Genomic DNA, 17,362 nt, shown 5'->3' with positions numbered 1-17,362 from the left:
TGTAATCACTATCAAAGACTGTATGGGTCGCTGCTGAACATAATTCAAGGCTATCTGTTTGAATTTTTTCCCTTCAGGGGAAGTTTTTTCCCCGACAGTGCAAATTTTGATCATATTATCAAAGTCATATTATGAATCCCCTATTTAAAACTAAGAAATGGAATTATAGCGGCCCCAAAGAAAATTATTTTTATGTCTTAAATCTTAAAAAACAACAACAAAAAAACAGGGTGTACAACTTTAAATATTTTAAATTAGTTAAGGAATATTCCAAATGAATGCAAAATAACAGCTCTCATTGTGACATTTATATAATTTTACACCATTGAACTTACTTGAAATAATTATTTATGTCATGTATCATGTCGCTATAAGCACTATCAAAGACTATATGGGTCGCTGCTGAACGTAATTCAAGGCTATCTGTTTGTTTGAATTTTTTCCCTTCAGGGGAACTTTTTTCCCCGACAGTGCAAATTTTGATCATATTGTCAATGTCATATTATGAATCCCCTATTTAAAGACTAAGAAATAGAATTATAGTGGCCCCAAAGAAAATTATTTTTATGACTTAAATCTTAAAAAAACAACAAAAAAATAGGCTGTACAACTTAAAATATTTCAAATTAGTTAAGGAATATTCCAAATAAATGCAAAATAATGTCTCTTATTGTGACATTTATATAATTTTACACCGTTGAACTTACTTGAAATAATTATTTATGTCTGAACTACTTGGGCCAGATGACGTTAACTAGTTTAAGGTAGTCAGTTTCTGGAAACTGAGATAATTCAATGGTTATCGCTCAGAGTAACATCATGCATCTCATTATCATGCTGGGACTCTTCTCACATGACTGGAGGTTAGACAAGCCACACACAGCCAAAACAGCTTACATGATACAGCAAGGTGGCTTAGTGAGTAGCACTGTTGCCTCAAGGCAAGAAGGTCATGGGTTCGAGTCCCACATGTGGGCTTTCTCTGTGGAGTGTACATGTTCTCCCCGTGTTGTTCCAGTTTCCTCTGACATTTAAAGACATTCAGCTTAGGTGAATTGGAAACTTTATAACTGTCCAGGTCTCCCTTGCAAAAGAGGTCTAGATCTCAAAACTAACCTGGTTAAATAAATGTTAAATAAATAAATAAATGATAACAGATACACTGTAAATAATCCTGTTGTTCTGTCACCTGCAGATGCTAAACTGATGGGTATATAGCTATCTAGTATCCATCCATCCATTTTCTTCCGCTTTATCCGGAATCAGGTTGCGGGGGCAGCAGCTCAAGCAAAGCCGCCCAGACCTCCCGATCCACACACACCTCCCCCAGCTCCTCCAGGGGAACCCCAAGGCGTTCCCAAGCCAGCCGAGAGATGTAGTCCCTCCAGCGTGTCCTGGGTCTTCCCCGGGGCCTCCTCCCAATGGGACGTGCCCGGAACACCTCTCCAGTGAGGCGTCCAGGGGACATCTGGAAAAAATGCCCGAACCACCTCAACTGACTCCTTTCGGTGTGGAGGAGCAGCGGCTCCACTCCGAGCTCCTCCCGAGTGACCAAGCTCCTCACCCTATCTCTAAGGGAGCGCCCAGCCACCCTGCAGAGGAAACTCATCTTGGCTGCTTGTACTCGCAATCTTGTTCTTTCGGTCATGAGCCAAATCTCATGACCATAGGTGAGGATCGGAACTTAGATCGATCGGTAAATCGAGAGCTTTGCCCCCCTACTCAACTCTCTCTTCACCACGATGGTCAGATACAGCGACCGCATCACTGCAGATGCTGCACCAATCCATCTATTGATCTCACACTCCATCTGTCCCTCACTTGTGAACAAGACCCCAAGACACTTAAACTCCTCCACTTGAGGCAAGGACACTCCACCGACCTGAAGAGGGCAAAGCACCTTTTTACAGTCGAGAGCCATGGCCTCGGATTTGGAGGTGCTGATTTTCATCCCTGACGCATCACACTCGGCTGCAAACCGCCCCAGTGCACGCTGAAGGTCCTGATTTGATGAAGCCAACAGAACCACATCGTCCGCAAGCAGCAGAGACAAGATTCTGTGGTTCCCAAACCAGACCCCCTCTACACCCTGGCTGCGCCTAGAAATTCTGTCCATAAAAATAATGAACAGAACCGGTGACAAAGGGCAGCCCTGGCAGAGGCCAACGTGCACTGGAAACAGGTTTGACTTACTACCGGCAATACGAACCAAGCTCCTGCTGCGGTCGTACAGGGACGGGATAGCCCTTAGCAAAGGACCCCGGACCCCGTACTCCCGGAGCACTCCCCACAGGGTGCCCCGAGGGACACGGTCAAACGCCTTCTCCAGATCCACAAAACACATGTGGACTTGTTGGGTGAACTCCCATGAACCCTCGAGCACCCGATGGAGCGTGTAGAGCTGGTCCAGTGTGCCGCGACCAGGACGAAAACCACACTGCTCCTCCTGAATCCGAGGTTCGACCATCGGTCAAATTCTCCTCTCCAGTACTCTGGAATAGACCTTACCCGGGAGGCTGAGGAGTGTGATCCCCTATAGTTGGAACACACCCTCCGGTCCCCCTTCTTAAACAGAGGGACCACCACCCCGGTCTGCCAATCCAGAGGCACTGTCCCCATCCGCCACGCGATGGGGACAGTGCATTTCAACCAAGACAGTCCCACAACATCCAGAGACTTAAGGTACTCAGGATGGATTTCATCCACCACTGGAGCCTTGCCACCAGAGCTTTCTAACCACCTCGGTGACTTCGGCCTGGGTAATGGATGAGTCCGCCTCTGAGTCCCCAGTCTCTGCTTTCTGTTCGGAAGACGTGACGATGGGATTGAGGAGATCCTCGAAGTATTCCTTCCACCGCCCGACAACATCCCCAGTCAGGGTCAACAGCTCCCCACTCGCACCGTAAACAGTGCAGGTGGAGAGCTGCTTCTGCCTCTCGAGGCGTCGGACGGTTTGCCAGAATCTCTTCGAGGCCGACCGATAGTCCTCCTCCATGGCCTCCCCGAACTCCTCCCAGACCCGAGTTTTTGCCTCTGTGACCGCATGGGCTGCGGCACACTTGGCCTGCCGGTACCCGTCAGCTGCCTCCGGGGTCCCACCTACCAACAAAGATAAGTAGGACTCCTTCTTCAGCTTGACGACATCCCTTACTTCCAGCGTCCACCACCGGGCTTGGGGATTGCCGCCGCGACAGGCACCAGAGACCTTGCGACCACAGCTACGAGCGGCCGCATCAACGATGGAGGTGGAGAACATGATCCACTCGGACTCCATGTCTCCAACCTCCCCCGGGATCTGGGAGAAGCTCTCCCCCTCCAGCTGCCACCTTATCCTGGTGGGGGAGTTTGCGTACCCAGATGATCCTAGGAGCTATGTTGTCGGGGACTTTGTGCCCCTTGTAGGGTCTCCCAAGGCAAACAGGTCCTAGGTGACGGGTCAGACTAAGGGCAGTTCAGAACCTCCATGACCAGTAAAAAATCAAGGACCGAGACATCGCCCGGTATGGCAGAGCCGGGGCCCCACCCTGGAGCCAGGCCTGGGGTTGGGGCTCGCGCGTGAGCGCCTATTGGTCGGGCCTTAGCCCATGGGGCCCAGCCGCGGCTCAGCCCGAAAGAGCAATGTAGGCCCGCCCTCCTGTGGGTTCACCACCTGCAGAGGGGGCCATGGGGGTCGGGTGCAGAGAGGATTGGGTAGCGGTCGAGGGCGGGTGGCCCGGCAGCCCGGTCCATGCTCACAGCCCCTGGCTGTTGAGACGTGGAATGTCACCTCGCTGGGGGGGAAGGAGCCTGAGCTTGTGCAGGAGGTTGAGAGATACCGACTAGAGATAGTCGGGCTCACCTCCACGCACAGCTTGGGCTCTGGTACACAACTCCTGGAGAGGGGCTGGACGCTTCAAGCTATCTAGTAATTTATTGTAATTAGTGGATATTTGTATGTAGTATTCTGAATTTAATACATTCATATTTACTGTAACTGTGGCAGTGAGCTGCTATCTATCTGTTCCACTGCCTTCATATATAGCTTTCAATAAGATTGTGGCTACACAACTTTGTTCTCACTATAATGTTTTTATTACTATAACATTAAATTGTTTGGTGTTGTGTTCTGATACCAATCTTATGATAATATTAAGGGCACCTTCACACACAGTGCAAATTTGGTCGAGTTGCACATGAAGTGCACATGAAGCAGGAATCATATGCAAAACGTGTAAAACCATAGCTGCCTCCAATGCCTCGTACACTTGTTCCTACAACTACATGCACACACCAGCGGCTGTGCGAGCCCATCCAACCCTGTCACGGCAGGTGTCGGCCAAATTCCAGCTGACACACACAAACATCGAACACCGCTCATTTGGCACTTAGAAAATACAGTGGGGAAAATAAGTATTTGACCCCCTGTCAGTTTTGCAGGTTTTCCCACCTACAAAGAATGGAGAGGTCTGTAATTTTTATCGTAGGCACACTTTAACTGTGAGAGACAGAATCTAAAAAAAAAAAAAAGAAAAATCCAGAAAGTCACATTGTATGATTTTTAAATAATTAATTTGCATTTTGGTGCATTAAATAAGTATTTGACCCCCTAGAAAAACAGAGCTTAACAATTGGTACAGAAACATTTGTCTGCCATTACAGAGGTCAGACGTTTCCCATAGTTCTTGACCAAGTTTTCACACACTGCAACAGGGATTTTGGTCCACTCCTCAAAACAGATCTTTTCCAAATCTTTCAGGTTTGAAGTTTCAGCTCCCTCCAAAGATTTTCTATTGAGTTCAGGTCTGGAGACTGGCCAGGCCACTCCAGGACCTTGAAATGCTTCTTACAGAGCCCCTCCTTAGTTGCCCTGGCTGTGTGTTTGGGGTCATTGTCATGCTGCAAGACCCAGCCATGACCCATCTTCAATGCTTTTACTGACGGAAGGAGGTTGTTTGCCAAAATCTTGCAATGCATGACCCCATCCATCCTCCCTTCAATGCGGTGCAGTCGTCCTGTCCTCTTTGCAGAAGAGCACTGCCAAAGTATGATGTTTCCACCCCCATGCTTCACGGTTGGGATGGTTTTCTTGGGGTTGTTCTCATCCTCTAAACATGGTAAGTGGAGTTGATTCCAAAAAGCTCTATTCTGGTCTCATCTGACCACATGACCTTCTCCCATGCCTCCTCTGGATCATCCAGATGGTCACTGGTGAACTTCAAACGGGCCTGGACATGTGCTGGCTTGAGCAGGGGGACCTTGCTGCCCTGCAGGATTTTAAACCATGACAGCATCATGTTACTAATGTAATCTTTGTGACTGTGGTCCCAGCTCTCTTCAGGTCATTGACCAGGTCCTCCTGTGCAGTTCTGAGCTTTCTCAGAATCATCCTCTCCGAGGGAGATTGACAGTCATCTTGTGTTTCTTCCACTTTCTAATAAATAATCATAACAGTTGCTGTTTTCTACCAAGCTGCTTGCCTGTTGTCCTGTAGTCCATCCCAGCCTTGTGCAGGTCTACAGTTTTGTCCCTGGTGTCCTTAGACAGCTCTTTGGTCTTGGCTATGGTGGACAGGTTGGAGTGTGATTGATTGAGTGTGTGAACAGGTGTCTTTTATACAGGTAACAAGTTCAAACAGGTGCAATTAACACAGGTAAAGAGTGCAGAATAAGAGGGCTTCTTAAAGAAAAATTAACAGGTCTGAGAGCCAGAATTCTTGCTGGTTGGTAGGGGGTCAAATACTTATTTAATGCAATAAAATGCAAATTAATTATTTAAAAATCATACAGTGTGATTTTCTGGATTTTTTTTTTTTTTTTTTAGATTCTGTCTCTCACATTTGAAGTGTACCTACGATAAAAATTACAGACCTCTCCATTCTTTGTAGGTGGGAAAACCTGCAAAACTGACAGGGGGTCAAATACTTATTGTCCCAACTGTATGTGGCCATTCACGCTATTATCAGCAGACGATCACTGTCGAGCTGGATGTGAAATTTGTCTAAGTGCCCCCACGACTGTGGAGTTGTAAAAAGTCACACACATGTGGTGCATGTGTCTCCCACGTGTGCGCGTGTCGTGCCGCTTCCCCCAACACATCTGGCGTACCGGGGGGGGGGGGGCACACTTGCATAAAATGCTTATATGTATGTACAGATGTGATCACATGGGGGCCAGACAGCGAGGTCTGATCGCACACAGCACAGGGAGGTGCCTGTCAGCTGATCACAGCACACTGACAGCTGGATGGCAGCTCAGTGCACACATTACAAACACAGACACCACCCGCAGGACAGTTATCTAAATAATTACGACAATACTTACATATGCAATTACAATTTAAATTACAAATAATGAAAAATAAATGATCACATAACACAGAGAGTGACACGTTGGTCTGTGCGCTAAACGGACAGGGAGCGTGTCAGCTCACACCCACGGCTGTAAAGATCTCTGCTTCTGGACATCCCAGCTTGAGAACATGTTCTGTGTTCTGAAAGACATGAACTGGCAACATTCCTCCGTGAGGCACGTGTCTCTGCCTGCTGTCCTCACGTGGAAATATATAAAACATCTTTCTCCTCTGTGCCATGCTGCAGCAGCCGAACACAGCGCACCTCATCCATTTCCTTGTTGATTTCAGGGATTTTTCCACATTGATTACAGGCCAGCAATGGTAGTGTAGTGGTAACGTTTCCGTCTGGTAATCAGAGCTTATGGGTTTGAATCCTGTGAGTGACATTTTTTTTAACCAGGGTTATTTAAGCACACGGTTCTGTATTGCGTCCCCTTTTATGTATCATTTATATCAACCCAGTGATATTTACTAATTATACAGCTGGTTTTTATTTTATTGTTCTCCACATCAACGGCGTGATGTGGTGCAGCTGCTCGCTCTGTGTTCCTGTTCCTACTCGAAAGACACTGTCACGTGCACGAACCGTCACACCGGGATTCTGCACACTTGCCCGTCGGCACAATGTTTGCGTGGTTTGCGCATACGAGCTGTTTCGCCGTGAGTCACCCTGAGTTGTACTTATTCGCTCTATGTGTGAAGGGGCCCTCAGGTTCTTCTGACATTTGTTTGAAAGTATTATTGTTGAAAGTGTTGAAAATAACTATTATTATTACTATTATTGTGATGTTAGCTATTTCAGGCCTAAATTGGAGAGCTCCTACATGCAAAGACAATGCCAAATAAATGTTTAATGTGAAACCTTACTCATATTTGACTGACAACAGCAGATTAAAAAAAAAAAAAAATCAAAATTCTGCAAAATATGAACCACTTAAATGATAAAACTGGAAGAAAACCTAAACAAATACAAATCCACAGATGGGCTTTTCCTTTGCAGGGTTTTTAACTACTAAAATGAGCTGCCACTAAGAGCATGGTGCGTGTGGCTCCAGGCCTGCCTGTGTGACATGCCAAAGCCAGGTAATCAGTGCCGGGAACAGCTGCCAGCAGGCAGGAAAAAACAACAACAACAAAAAGAAGCTAAAGCAGAGTAAGAGAAGGTTGTGTGGGAGGAGTGCTGTAGTGCTGTGACCTGAATTCTCACCTGGATCTCGTGCTTTGTCCTGGAAACCAAAAACACATAAAAAGTTACACACAGAGGCAGAGGCGTGATCGCAAACAAACATGACAACTTTGCACATAGTCACAAATACACACGCACTCTGCTCATCGCTAAATCTGTGCAGGCACAGATACACTGAACATTGTTTTCAAATGGAGACACCGCTATTAAATCGTAAGCTGCTAAATCAATTATTGGTTGGACTCTTATTGCAGAGAGGAGAATATATTTGAACACAGAGACTAATCCTGTGAATATATCCGCCCACTGCTGCACACACAATGAATATTTCCACCCAGCTTTGCTATCTCCCCAGTGCAGCAGACCTGGCATGGATGACTCTGCAGGGTGTATTAAAATCTCGAACACATGCACTAACACTGCAAGGAAATAACGCTGCAGTGTGAGTGTGTGAAAGTAGCACAGAGGAAAGTTGAACCGATAAGATATTTAGCAGATAATGACATTATGTGCAGACTTTGAGTATCTTACACTTAGCGCTTTCCAATAAAAGTAAAGATTAACAGGATTATAACAGTATGGAAGCATTCTGTGCTCTTTTTGTGGAATACAACCCCTGGCAAAAATTATGGAATCACCGGCCTCAGAGGATGTTCATTCAGTTGTTTAATTTTGTAGAAAAAAAAGCAGATCACAGACATGACACAAAACTTAAGTCATTTCAAATGGCAACTTTCTGGCTTTAAGAAACACTATAAGAAATCAAGAAAAAAAGATTGTGGCAGTCAGTAACGGTTACTTTTTTAGACCAAGCAGAGGAAAAAAATATGGAATCACTCCATTCTGAGGAAAAAATTATGGAATCACCCTGTAAATTTTCATCCCCCAAATTAACACCTGCATCAAATCAGATCTGCTCATTGACATTGACCCTATGCCATGACATTGACCCTATGTGTCTTTTTGCAAGGAATGTTTTTGCAGTTTTTGCTCTATGGCAAGATGCATTATCATCTTGAAAAATGATTTCATCATCCCCAAACATCCTTTCAATTGTCCAAAATATCAACATAAACTTGTGCATTTATTGATGATGTAATGACAGCCATCTCCCCAGTGCCTTTACCTGACATGCAGCCCCATATCATCAATGACTGTGGAAATTTACATGTTCTCTTCAGGCAGTCATCTTTATAAATCTCATTGGAAAGGCAGCAAACAAAAGTTCCAGCATCATCACCTTGCCCAATGCAGATTCGAGATTCATCACTGAATATGACTTTCATCCAGTCATCCACAGTCCACAATTGCTTTTCCTTAGCCCATTGTAACCTTGTTTTTTTCTGTTTAGGTGTTAATGATGGCTTTTGTTTAGCTTTTCTGTATGTAAATCCCATTTCCTTTAGGCGGTTTCTTACAGTTCGGTCACAGACGTTGACTCCAGTTTCCTCCCATTCGTTCCTCATTTGTTTTGTTGTACATTTTTCGATTTTTGAGACGTATTGCTTTAAGTTTTATGTCTTGACGCTTTGATGTCTTCCTTGGTCTACCAGTATGTTTGCCTTTAACAACCTTCCCATGTTGTTTGTATTTGGTCCAGAGTTTAGATACAGCTGACTGTGAACAACCAACATCATTTGCAACATTGCATGATGATTTACCCTCTTTTAAGAGTTTGATAATCCTCTCCTTTGTTTCAATTGACATTTCTCGTGTTGGAGCCATGATTCATGTCAGTCCACTTGGTGCAACAGCTCTCCAAGGTGTGTTCACTCCTTTTTAGATGCAGACTAACGAGCAGATCTGATATGATGCAGGTGTTAGTTTTGGGGATGAAAATTTACAGGGTGATTCCATAATTTTTTCCTCAGAATTGAGTGATTCCATATTTTTTTCCTCTGCTTGGTCTAAAAAAGTAACCGTTACTGACTGCCACAATCTTTTTTTCTTGATTTCTTATAGTGTTTCTTAAAGCCAGAAAGTTGCCATTTGAAATGACTTTAGTTTTGTGTCATGTCTGTGATCTGCTTTTTTTCTACAAAATTAAACAACTGAATCAACATCCTCCGAGGCCAGTGATTCCATACTTTTTGCCAGGGGTTGTATGATCAATCCATTCTATGACAGCAGCAGATGCAGGATACAAACTTTGTGCACAGTACTAAAAGTAAACTGCAAAAGAATATTTTCCACCAGCAACCAGGAATAAACTTGGTGAATTATCGTATTTCAGGCCGGCTTTGTGATATTTTACATTTCTGCACCAAGGAATGTTCCTGCATAGTGCAGTTTGACTCATAGCCTGCATATATTGTCGTAACCCCCGGTCTATTTCTGTGTTTGGGGACACTTGTGAGCAACGTAGCAGTTTGGCAAACTGCATTAAACATCAGACGACAACTCTGACTAGATGTGCATTAAGAGTGGAGCTTGTGGTGGAGGGTAGGCTGCAGCACGGAAAGTCAATTGGAGGCGGCTCGGCAAATCGCTGCAGGAGAGAGAAAGCAGCCTTCAAAGTGCAGCGCACAGCACACACACACACACACACACAGATGATATGCACACATCAACAGCAGAAGCAGCTCACCTGAGTTCTGACGGTGCTGGGATCTGAAAGAAGTTTGAAAACAGGCATAGTGAATGACGGGTTAGTGGGAGCACGCAAGCACTTACAAACACTGTGCGCTACGAGGCAACGCTCCCTCATTAGTGGAGAAGGCAAAACGCTTCGTGTCTGACCACCGTGTACTTTGTTTTACTGCACTGCCACTACCTGACAACCAGGATAGAAGAGGCAACGAGGCAGGGGAGTGAGGGGTGGGGAGGGCAGACCCACAGGTTTTGCTCCACCGGTTTCTTTCATTGGCTCCCTGAGGGACAGGTTACACCCCCAGACACACACACACACACACACGCACACACGTGCATTGTACCTGCACAAACCAAATACTTGCATACACACACAGTATCATGCAGGAGCTACCGTGCAGAAACACACACACGCACTTGTCTTTGCAGTCCTGTTGTTTTTCAAGTGAACTTGAACCTGTTACGCAAAAGCATATATTGAGTGAGTTGATAAGAGAGAAGTGTGCAGCCAAACAATGGCTTATCTCTGCCACACAAACTGGGTAGCAGGACAGTGTGTGTTTGTTCATGTCATACAGCCCTCCTGGTGTGTTGACAAAATCTGTAAATGCTGTGGTGCTCTAAAAAACAGTGAATGTGCAGAGGCATAACGAATATTAGCAAAATTTGAAAAAGCATAGAGCTCCGAGTACCCCTGTTTTTTTTTTTTTTGTTTTTTTTTAGATATGCATGCAGTGGCATGTGGGAGTATTATTTTGGGTCTCATGTATCAGTTCATCTATATTTGAAGAAAATCACTTGTATTTTCAAGTTAGAAAAATTGAGGGAAATATTGAGGGACAGCCAAACGCAGTGATTTGATTTAGAAAAATAAAAACCTGTTCACAAGCCATCATCACAAGGTAATGTCAAAGTTTGGGCCCAATGCTGATATACACTGAAAAAAGTGAAACACGGTGTACTTCATTCAAAGTACTTATTTACATTGGTCTAATGGAAAATTGTGGTTTCCAGTTTAAATCTGCTGGAATCACTTTACAAAATCATAAGTATACTTTGTGAGAAACTAAAAAAATTAGCTGTAACAAATTACATCAATTTTTTTAAAGTTGATCCAAAGTATCATTTTTTTCAGTGTACAGTTAGGTACATAAGAACAATGACACAATTCCTGTGATTTTTCCTCTGTACACCACCACAATGGAGTTGAAATAATCTGTTCCACTCCATCCTGAAGCTGTAACTAGTGATGCAATAGAGAAAAGCTGCACTGCACACTTTCTCCAGTCACAGCCACAGAAGGCAGTGGGTTCTTCAGAGCTGTGAGGGTGCTGTGGTGGCCTCCCTCACTAGTCTCTTTCTTGTACATTCCCTCAATGTTTGAGAAGTCCAGATTGATTTACCATACAGTACCATACCATTTGCGTTCATGCATTCATCCCTTGACTTATCTATACAAATCATAACTTTTACAGCCAGTTTTCATAAAACAAAAAATGAACACTATTTTTTATGCTTATTTTGTGTAATTACTTATGGCCCTTGAACATTGAGGGACTGCAGAAAAATGGCCATTATTCCCCAGTGCTTATTCACAACGGTAAGTTGTGCTTGTCAAGAGAAATTGCTGTCCTTCCGGCCATCCATACGGCAAAACATTTTGTGTCCTATGACTTGAGAACCACTAAAATCTAAGATTTCATTTTTTGCATGAGGAATATTGTGTATTTAAAGACCTGCGAGCTAAAGTTTAATTAATTTCTGATTATGCTCAGTCATATATTTATCGTTTACTTGTTCTGATAGTTTTGTTAACCCCCTTAAATAAAAGCTGATGGTCTACAGTTCAATAACAGCTTGACTGTTTCATCTCATTCATACTGCATATGTGTTGTGCATAGAGACAAAATTACAAAAATGGTCACTGTCCACATAAATAGCGACCTTGCTGGACAAACTGGTCTTTGGTGTTGACAGAGTTTGGCATCAGTATTGGAAGAGAAAAATTTGGATTGTGCATTTCTTTTGCAAAGTACAGCAATAGTTCTCATCTTTAAAGATGAGTGGTAAAAAATGAAAGTACCACAACTATGATGTAGTGAACAGTGAATATCCTTAAAGTGCAATACAAACACGACACAACACTGTCACTTGATCACTTTCCATGTACTTGCCAAGCGTTTTTCTTCCCAGAAAAGTTTGTATGTTACTTAAATCCTGGTCCTAACCCTTGCACATCACCCTGTCCCAGCAGACAGTGAACACCGTGTGGAGTAATGGCAGAGCCAATACAAACAGACACCTCAGTCTGCACAGTCCTGTTTTCTCCCACCGGCAGTGTTGCCCAAATCTACTCAGGCACACACTGCCGCCCAGGTGGACCTGCCAGTGACTTTATTGCCTCTGCGACCTGATAGCACCAAGACAGATGTCAAGTCAGACACTAGCTGGCAGTTTGCCACGGGGAGCAGACATGCACACACGGACGTGGAACACGATGTTACTGTCACAGCATGCTCAGAATGTAACAGTGAAAAGCAGTAATTATTTAAGTCTTGTGCATCCGCAAGTTTTCACTTTCAAGAAGTCCATTTTCTTTCTCTCTGACACGCGACACACACAGGACCTGGCAAGCTGGTTTTTCCACTGAAGAACGTGTCTCTTCTGTCATTCCACACGTGTGACACTTTCCCTCTATTTCTTTCAGCGCTGTCAGCCGCTGGGGAGCTTAGTGACACATACACAACTGCGGCATGCTTAAAAACAAACTGAGAACTTTCTTAACGCTACTCAATAAAAGGACTATGTAGCTTTGTGGAAGACCTACATTGATTATCAATGTAGTAGGACAATTCGCCTCGTAAAGGTAAACTAAAGGGGAATTTTTCAACCTGGGATCTCTTTTTAGATGTTTTGGGGTTAATCTTTTCACTCAGGACAAAACAGTTTCATTCACTGCAGTACTGATTTAGAACACACCTACATTATGTACCTGTATGGGTCAAGCTAAAAACACATACAGTAAAATGCTTCTTCGAGAAAATGTCATTATAACCATAGACTGCAGTGGACAAAACTTCTGTGATGTCACCCATAGGTTTTCTGAAGAGCTTGTGTAAAGTTAAAATGGGGCCATTCCAAATTTCATCATCTTGGCACTGCCTAATTCCACCTGAGTTTCAATCAACCTATAAATGGTCAAAAAGGTGGTTTACACCTGCATGATCTGGGAAGGATAAATAAACCCAGAACACATCCAATCTCAGTAGTTTTTACAACATGTGGCTTGGGGCAGTTGTAATGAAATATGACAAGCATACTGCCTCAGTAACAGCTGCACCATCAGTGGCCCTAACGCAGTGGTGGGCACACTTCCGATAATCCGATAACAGGTAATTATTGAAGATAATGTTTTTATTATCGGATTATCTTTTTAGATAACTTTAAAAACCATTATCGGACCAATTACCTTCCGATTAATTTTTGTCCGATAACGTTTAAACCGATAAACAAAGCTGAACAGTGATAAGCATTTTTAAAATTTAAAATCAATTCAGCACCCACCTGTTAAAAGTTTTGTAACAGACGCACAGTTATACTCTCTGCTAACAGAAAAGAACTGCTTGTATGAAAAGCATCTCAATCCTCTACAGACACAGGAGAAATGCCCCCCACCAAAAAACAAACATTTCCTTTAACACAATACCGATATGCTGGCAATATCACCTAAGTCATCCAGAGGCATACATTTTTAACTTATGGTTCAAATTTTAACCAAACTAATTTTGGACAAGTTATTTAAAATTACTGTCATGTCTGAAGTTTTATAAAGTGAAAAACAGGCATTTTTACAGAGCCCTGCAAGTGTCATCGAAAAATGTTTTGCATGTGGAGAGAATGTGCGCACGTTTTATGATGTTGTAAAATGTACTTTACACTGTGCGAGATGATTTTTCATGCAGGAATTTTTGCAGTAAACAAGAGCTTCCAGCAGGGGCAGAATGTTGAAAGAAAAAAGTGTGGTCTTATTGTTTGGGTCTGTTGTTACTTTTAATATTACTAGAAGCTATTAAATTTGTTTTACTAGTAGTTGTAAATGTGCCAGAGATAATATTGGAAGTTATCTGTAACTTCTGATACATTTTTGGGTGGTTTATTGTTTTATCTTTATCGAAGATAACTTTTCAGTTATCTGATTATCTGTTATTGAAGTTAATTTTTTGGTTATCTGTGCCCACCACTGCCCTAACGTCACCAAGATACCAATGATTACTAACAGTTTAAAAATGATAAATTTTACCTCAGTATGAAATCCTGGAGCATAGACCTGTTAGATGGTGTGTTAGTACATGTAACCACACAGCAAGTCAAATAATTTCAGGTACTTGTTATAAAATGCTCAGAGATGACAGACATGGTTGAGACCACAGCTTCTAACACTGCTAGCAGGGCCCTGAATCATGTTTCCAGGGAACAGCTGTCACAGTGACTACACCCCTAAATTAGTTATATGTTTGTTTATATAAAATATTGTGGTTTTTAACATGGGTGTCTCTGGGAATGTCTCACTTTTAAAGCCAGCCTCGATTGGACATTCAACTAACTACAAATTTTGGGGGGGGTTAATTTTCCAGAACCAGAGGTTGGGGTTTGATTAGATGTTTCTGGCAGCATGAACAGAATCCATGCGATTACTGTGACTGTTTTTAGCTTGCCTCGTACATTTACATTATGTATGTGTTTAGCCCATAACTACATTTGTGTTCTAAATCAATACTGCACCAGTTAAAATAGTTTTTGTCCTGAGTGAAAAGATGAACCTAAAACATCTGAAAATAGAGCTCATGTTGAAAAATCCCAGATGTCCCCTTTAAAACAAAACTGATTAAGTGTTAACACAGAGTATGGAACCAATTCCCACCTTCCCATTTTCCTGAGAACACATCCATCATAAATCTGTCCTAGAATTTGTCACAGGAAGCACTCCAATCAGGTTTTATGCGCTATTACATTTTATGTTACTTCAAAAGTACAGATGTGCTCATACAATTACATATCTCTGTTGACAGCATTTATATGTTAAGGAGGGGATGTGAGGGAGTGACAAAGATGTTGTGCTTTATGGACTGAATTGGATTTTTTGTTGTTGTTGTTTGTGAATGCAGCAGTTTTATACATCACCTGTTTTTCCGCAGCAGCCAAAGCGTCCCAAGCATTCTTTATGGGCTCCGAGGCCGCACTTGGAGCACAGGTAGCCCTGGTTAAAAATTCCTCTGCAGACACAAAGCAGGAGAAGGCTGTTAAATGGGCTGTTTCATTCAGTAACATTTTGTTTGATAGAGGAGTGGTTGATGTCTAACTTCTGACAAGGTTTAAAAAAAAAACAACCCATCAACCTTTTGTTTCTGCATTTTTGCTTCATTTTTAATAAACAAGATAGGAGATAAGAAAGGGAGGAACATCATTGTGTGGTACATCACTGAAGTTCTCAAAGGCTTGTAAAATTTCAGCTCAGGTTGTTTGTGGAATTGCACTTTCAACTATAAAGTTTGAACACTTAGTTTTTGAAGGTAACCTGCTCTAGGCTGTTTTGAGCCCTCTACCATATGGAGAATGGGTGGAAACTGTCACCACCTTCAGGTTTTTGAGCACCCACACACATCTCTGCAGACCACTCCTGGACATCCAACATCAGGGCTCTAATTAAGAAGGCTCAGCAGCGGCTACACTTCCTGCATGTCCTCAGGAAGAAGAACCTGGACACAAAGGTGCTGCTGGCCTTCCATCCCTCCTTGGTGGAGAGCGTACTGACATACTGTCTGGGTGTGTGGTACGCAGGCTTCACAGCCGAAGACAGGAAGGCGGTGCAGAGGGTTATAAACACTGCCCAAAAAATCATCGGCTCCCCTCTAGCCAGCCTGGAAACCATCACCACATCCTGCTGCCTGAAGAGAACCAAGGCCATCACAGGAGACCCCACACACCCTGCTCACCCCCTGTTTAACCTGTTGCCCTCTGGGAGATGCCAGAGGTCAACAAAGTCACACACAAGAGGGCTGACACACAGCTTCATCCCCTGGGCTATACATACTGCAAACACCCATGGACACACACTCACCCACAGACCTACCCCCATCAACAACCCCCCCTCCACACTCCCTGGACAACAAAAAACCCAACATACCTCTTCCTGCCTTTAGCACCTTAACAGCACTGGATTCTGTGCCCCAGTGTTCACAATCACTGTCATGAATGTTCACACTCACTTTTTTGTACTTTATTCATAAGTTTACATTTATACACAGTAAAATCACCAGTGTAAAACTAACATTGATAGTGTTAAATTGACACTAAGAGTGTACTGGTCAGAGTGGGACCATGTTCACTGTCAGTGTTAATTTAACACTGGTGATTTTACTGTACATATATGCACACACACACACACACACACACACACACACACACACACACACACACACACACACACACACACACACACACACACGTATATATTAGGGGTGTAACGATACACAAAGATCACGGTTCGATACGTACCTCGGTTCTGAGGTCACGGTTCGGTTCATTTTCAGTACAGTATAGAACAAAATGCAAAACCTAAATTTGCTTGTTGTTTAAACTAACAATTTATTGTATCATTATAGAAACAGGAATATATATATATATATATATATATATATATATATATATATATATATATATATATATATATATATATATATATATATATATACACACACACACACACACACATGTATGTATGTATGTATTCACAGATTCTACATAGCAAACCAATCTAAAAAACTATACCAAATTTTATCAGTGATACCCCCCTGTTACTAGCTATTCATAGACTAAATCTATAGCTGGTAAAGTTTTTATTTTATTATTTTAATTTCAAACAAATCATAAAAAAATGTAGACTTTGAATTAGGTACTACAAAGCTTAGCTGTGATTGTGACTCGTCTAATTTCAAATACGAGCCAACAGGACATATAATAACCGGTAATCTTAGAATAATTGAGAACAGGAAGCTTAGAAAATTACTTAGTAAAGGACCATCATTTAGAGAACAAAATAATATTAACTGGGACACAAACCTCATAATAGTTAAAAAATCCATTAAGGATTACAAAAAAACATTGGGCTGAAAAAGAAAAAGTAGATACTAGAACAGGGGTAGGCAACCTGTTCCAGAAAGAGCCATGAGGGTGCAGGTTTTCTTTGCAGCCGCTGAC

At 42.8% G+C, this 17,362-nt stretch overlaps 1 protein-coding gene across 2 annotated transcripts in view; it reads right to left on the bottom strand.

The window, feature by feature from the left end:
* LOC117511416 (guanine nucleotide exchange factor VAV3-like) overlaps positions 1-17,362 on the bottom strand; it is a 397,959-nt gene that overhangs the window by 119,993 nt on the left and 260,604 nt on the right. For both annotated transcript variants that reach the window (XM_034171445.1, XM_034171451.1), the window contains exons 17-19: positions 15,287-15,378; positions 10,104-10,126; positions 7,538-7,556 (exon numbers count right to left, since the gene is read on the bottom strand). In XM_034171445.1, coding sequence (XP_034027336.1) covers positions 7,538-7,556; positions 10,104-10,126; positions 15,287-15,378 — 134 coding nt within the window. The remainder of the gene's footprint in view (positions 1-7,537; positions 7,557-10,103; positions 10,127-15,286; positions 15,379-17,362) is intronic.

Source organism: Thalassophryne amazonica, chromosome 1, assembly GCF_902500255.1.
Source record: "Thalassophryne amazonica chromosome 1, fThaAma1.1, whole genome shotgun sequence".
NCBI classification, from domain to species: Eukaryota; Metazoa; Chordata; class Actinopteri; order Batrachoidiformes; family Batrachoididae; genus Thalassophryne; species Thalassophryne amazonica.
This window is presented reverse-complemented; position numbering and strand designations above follow the sequence as displayed.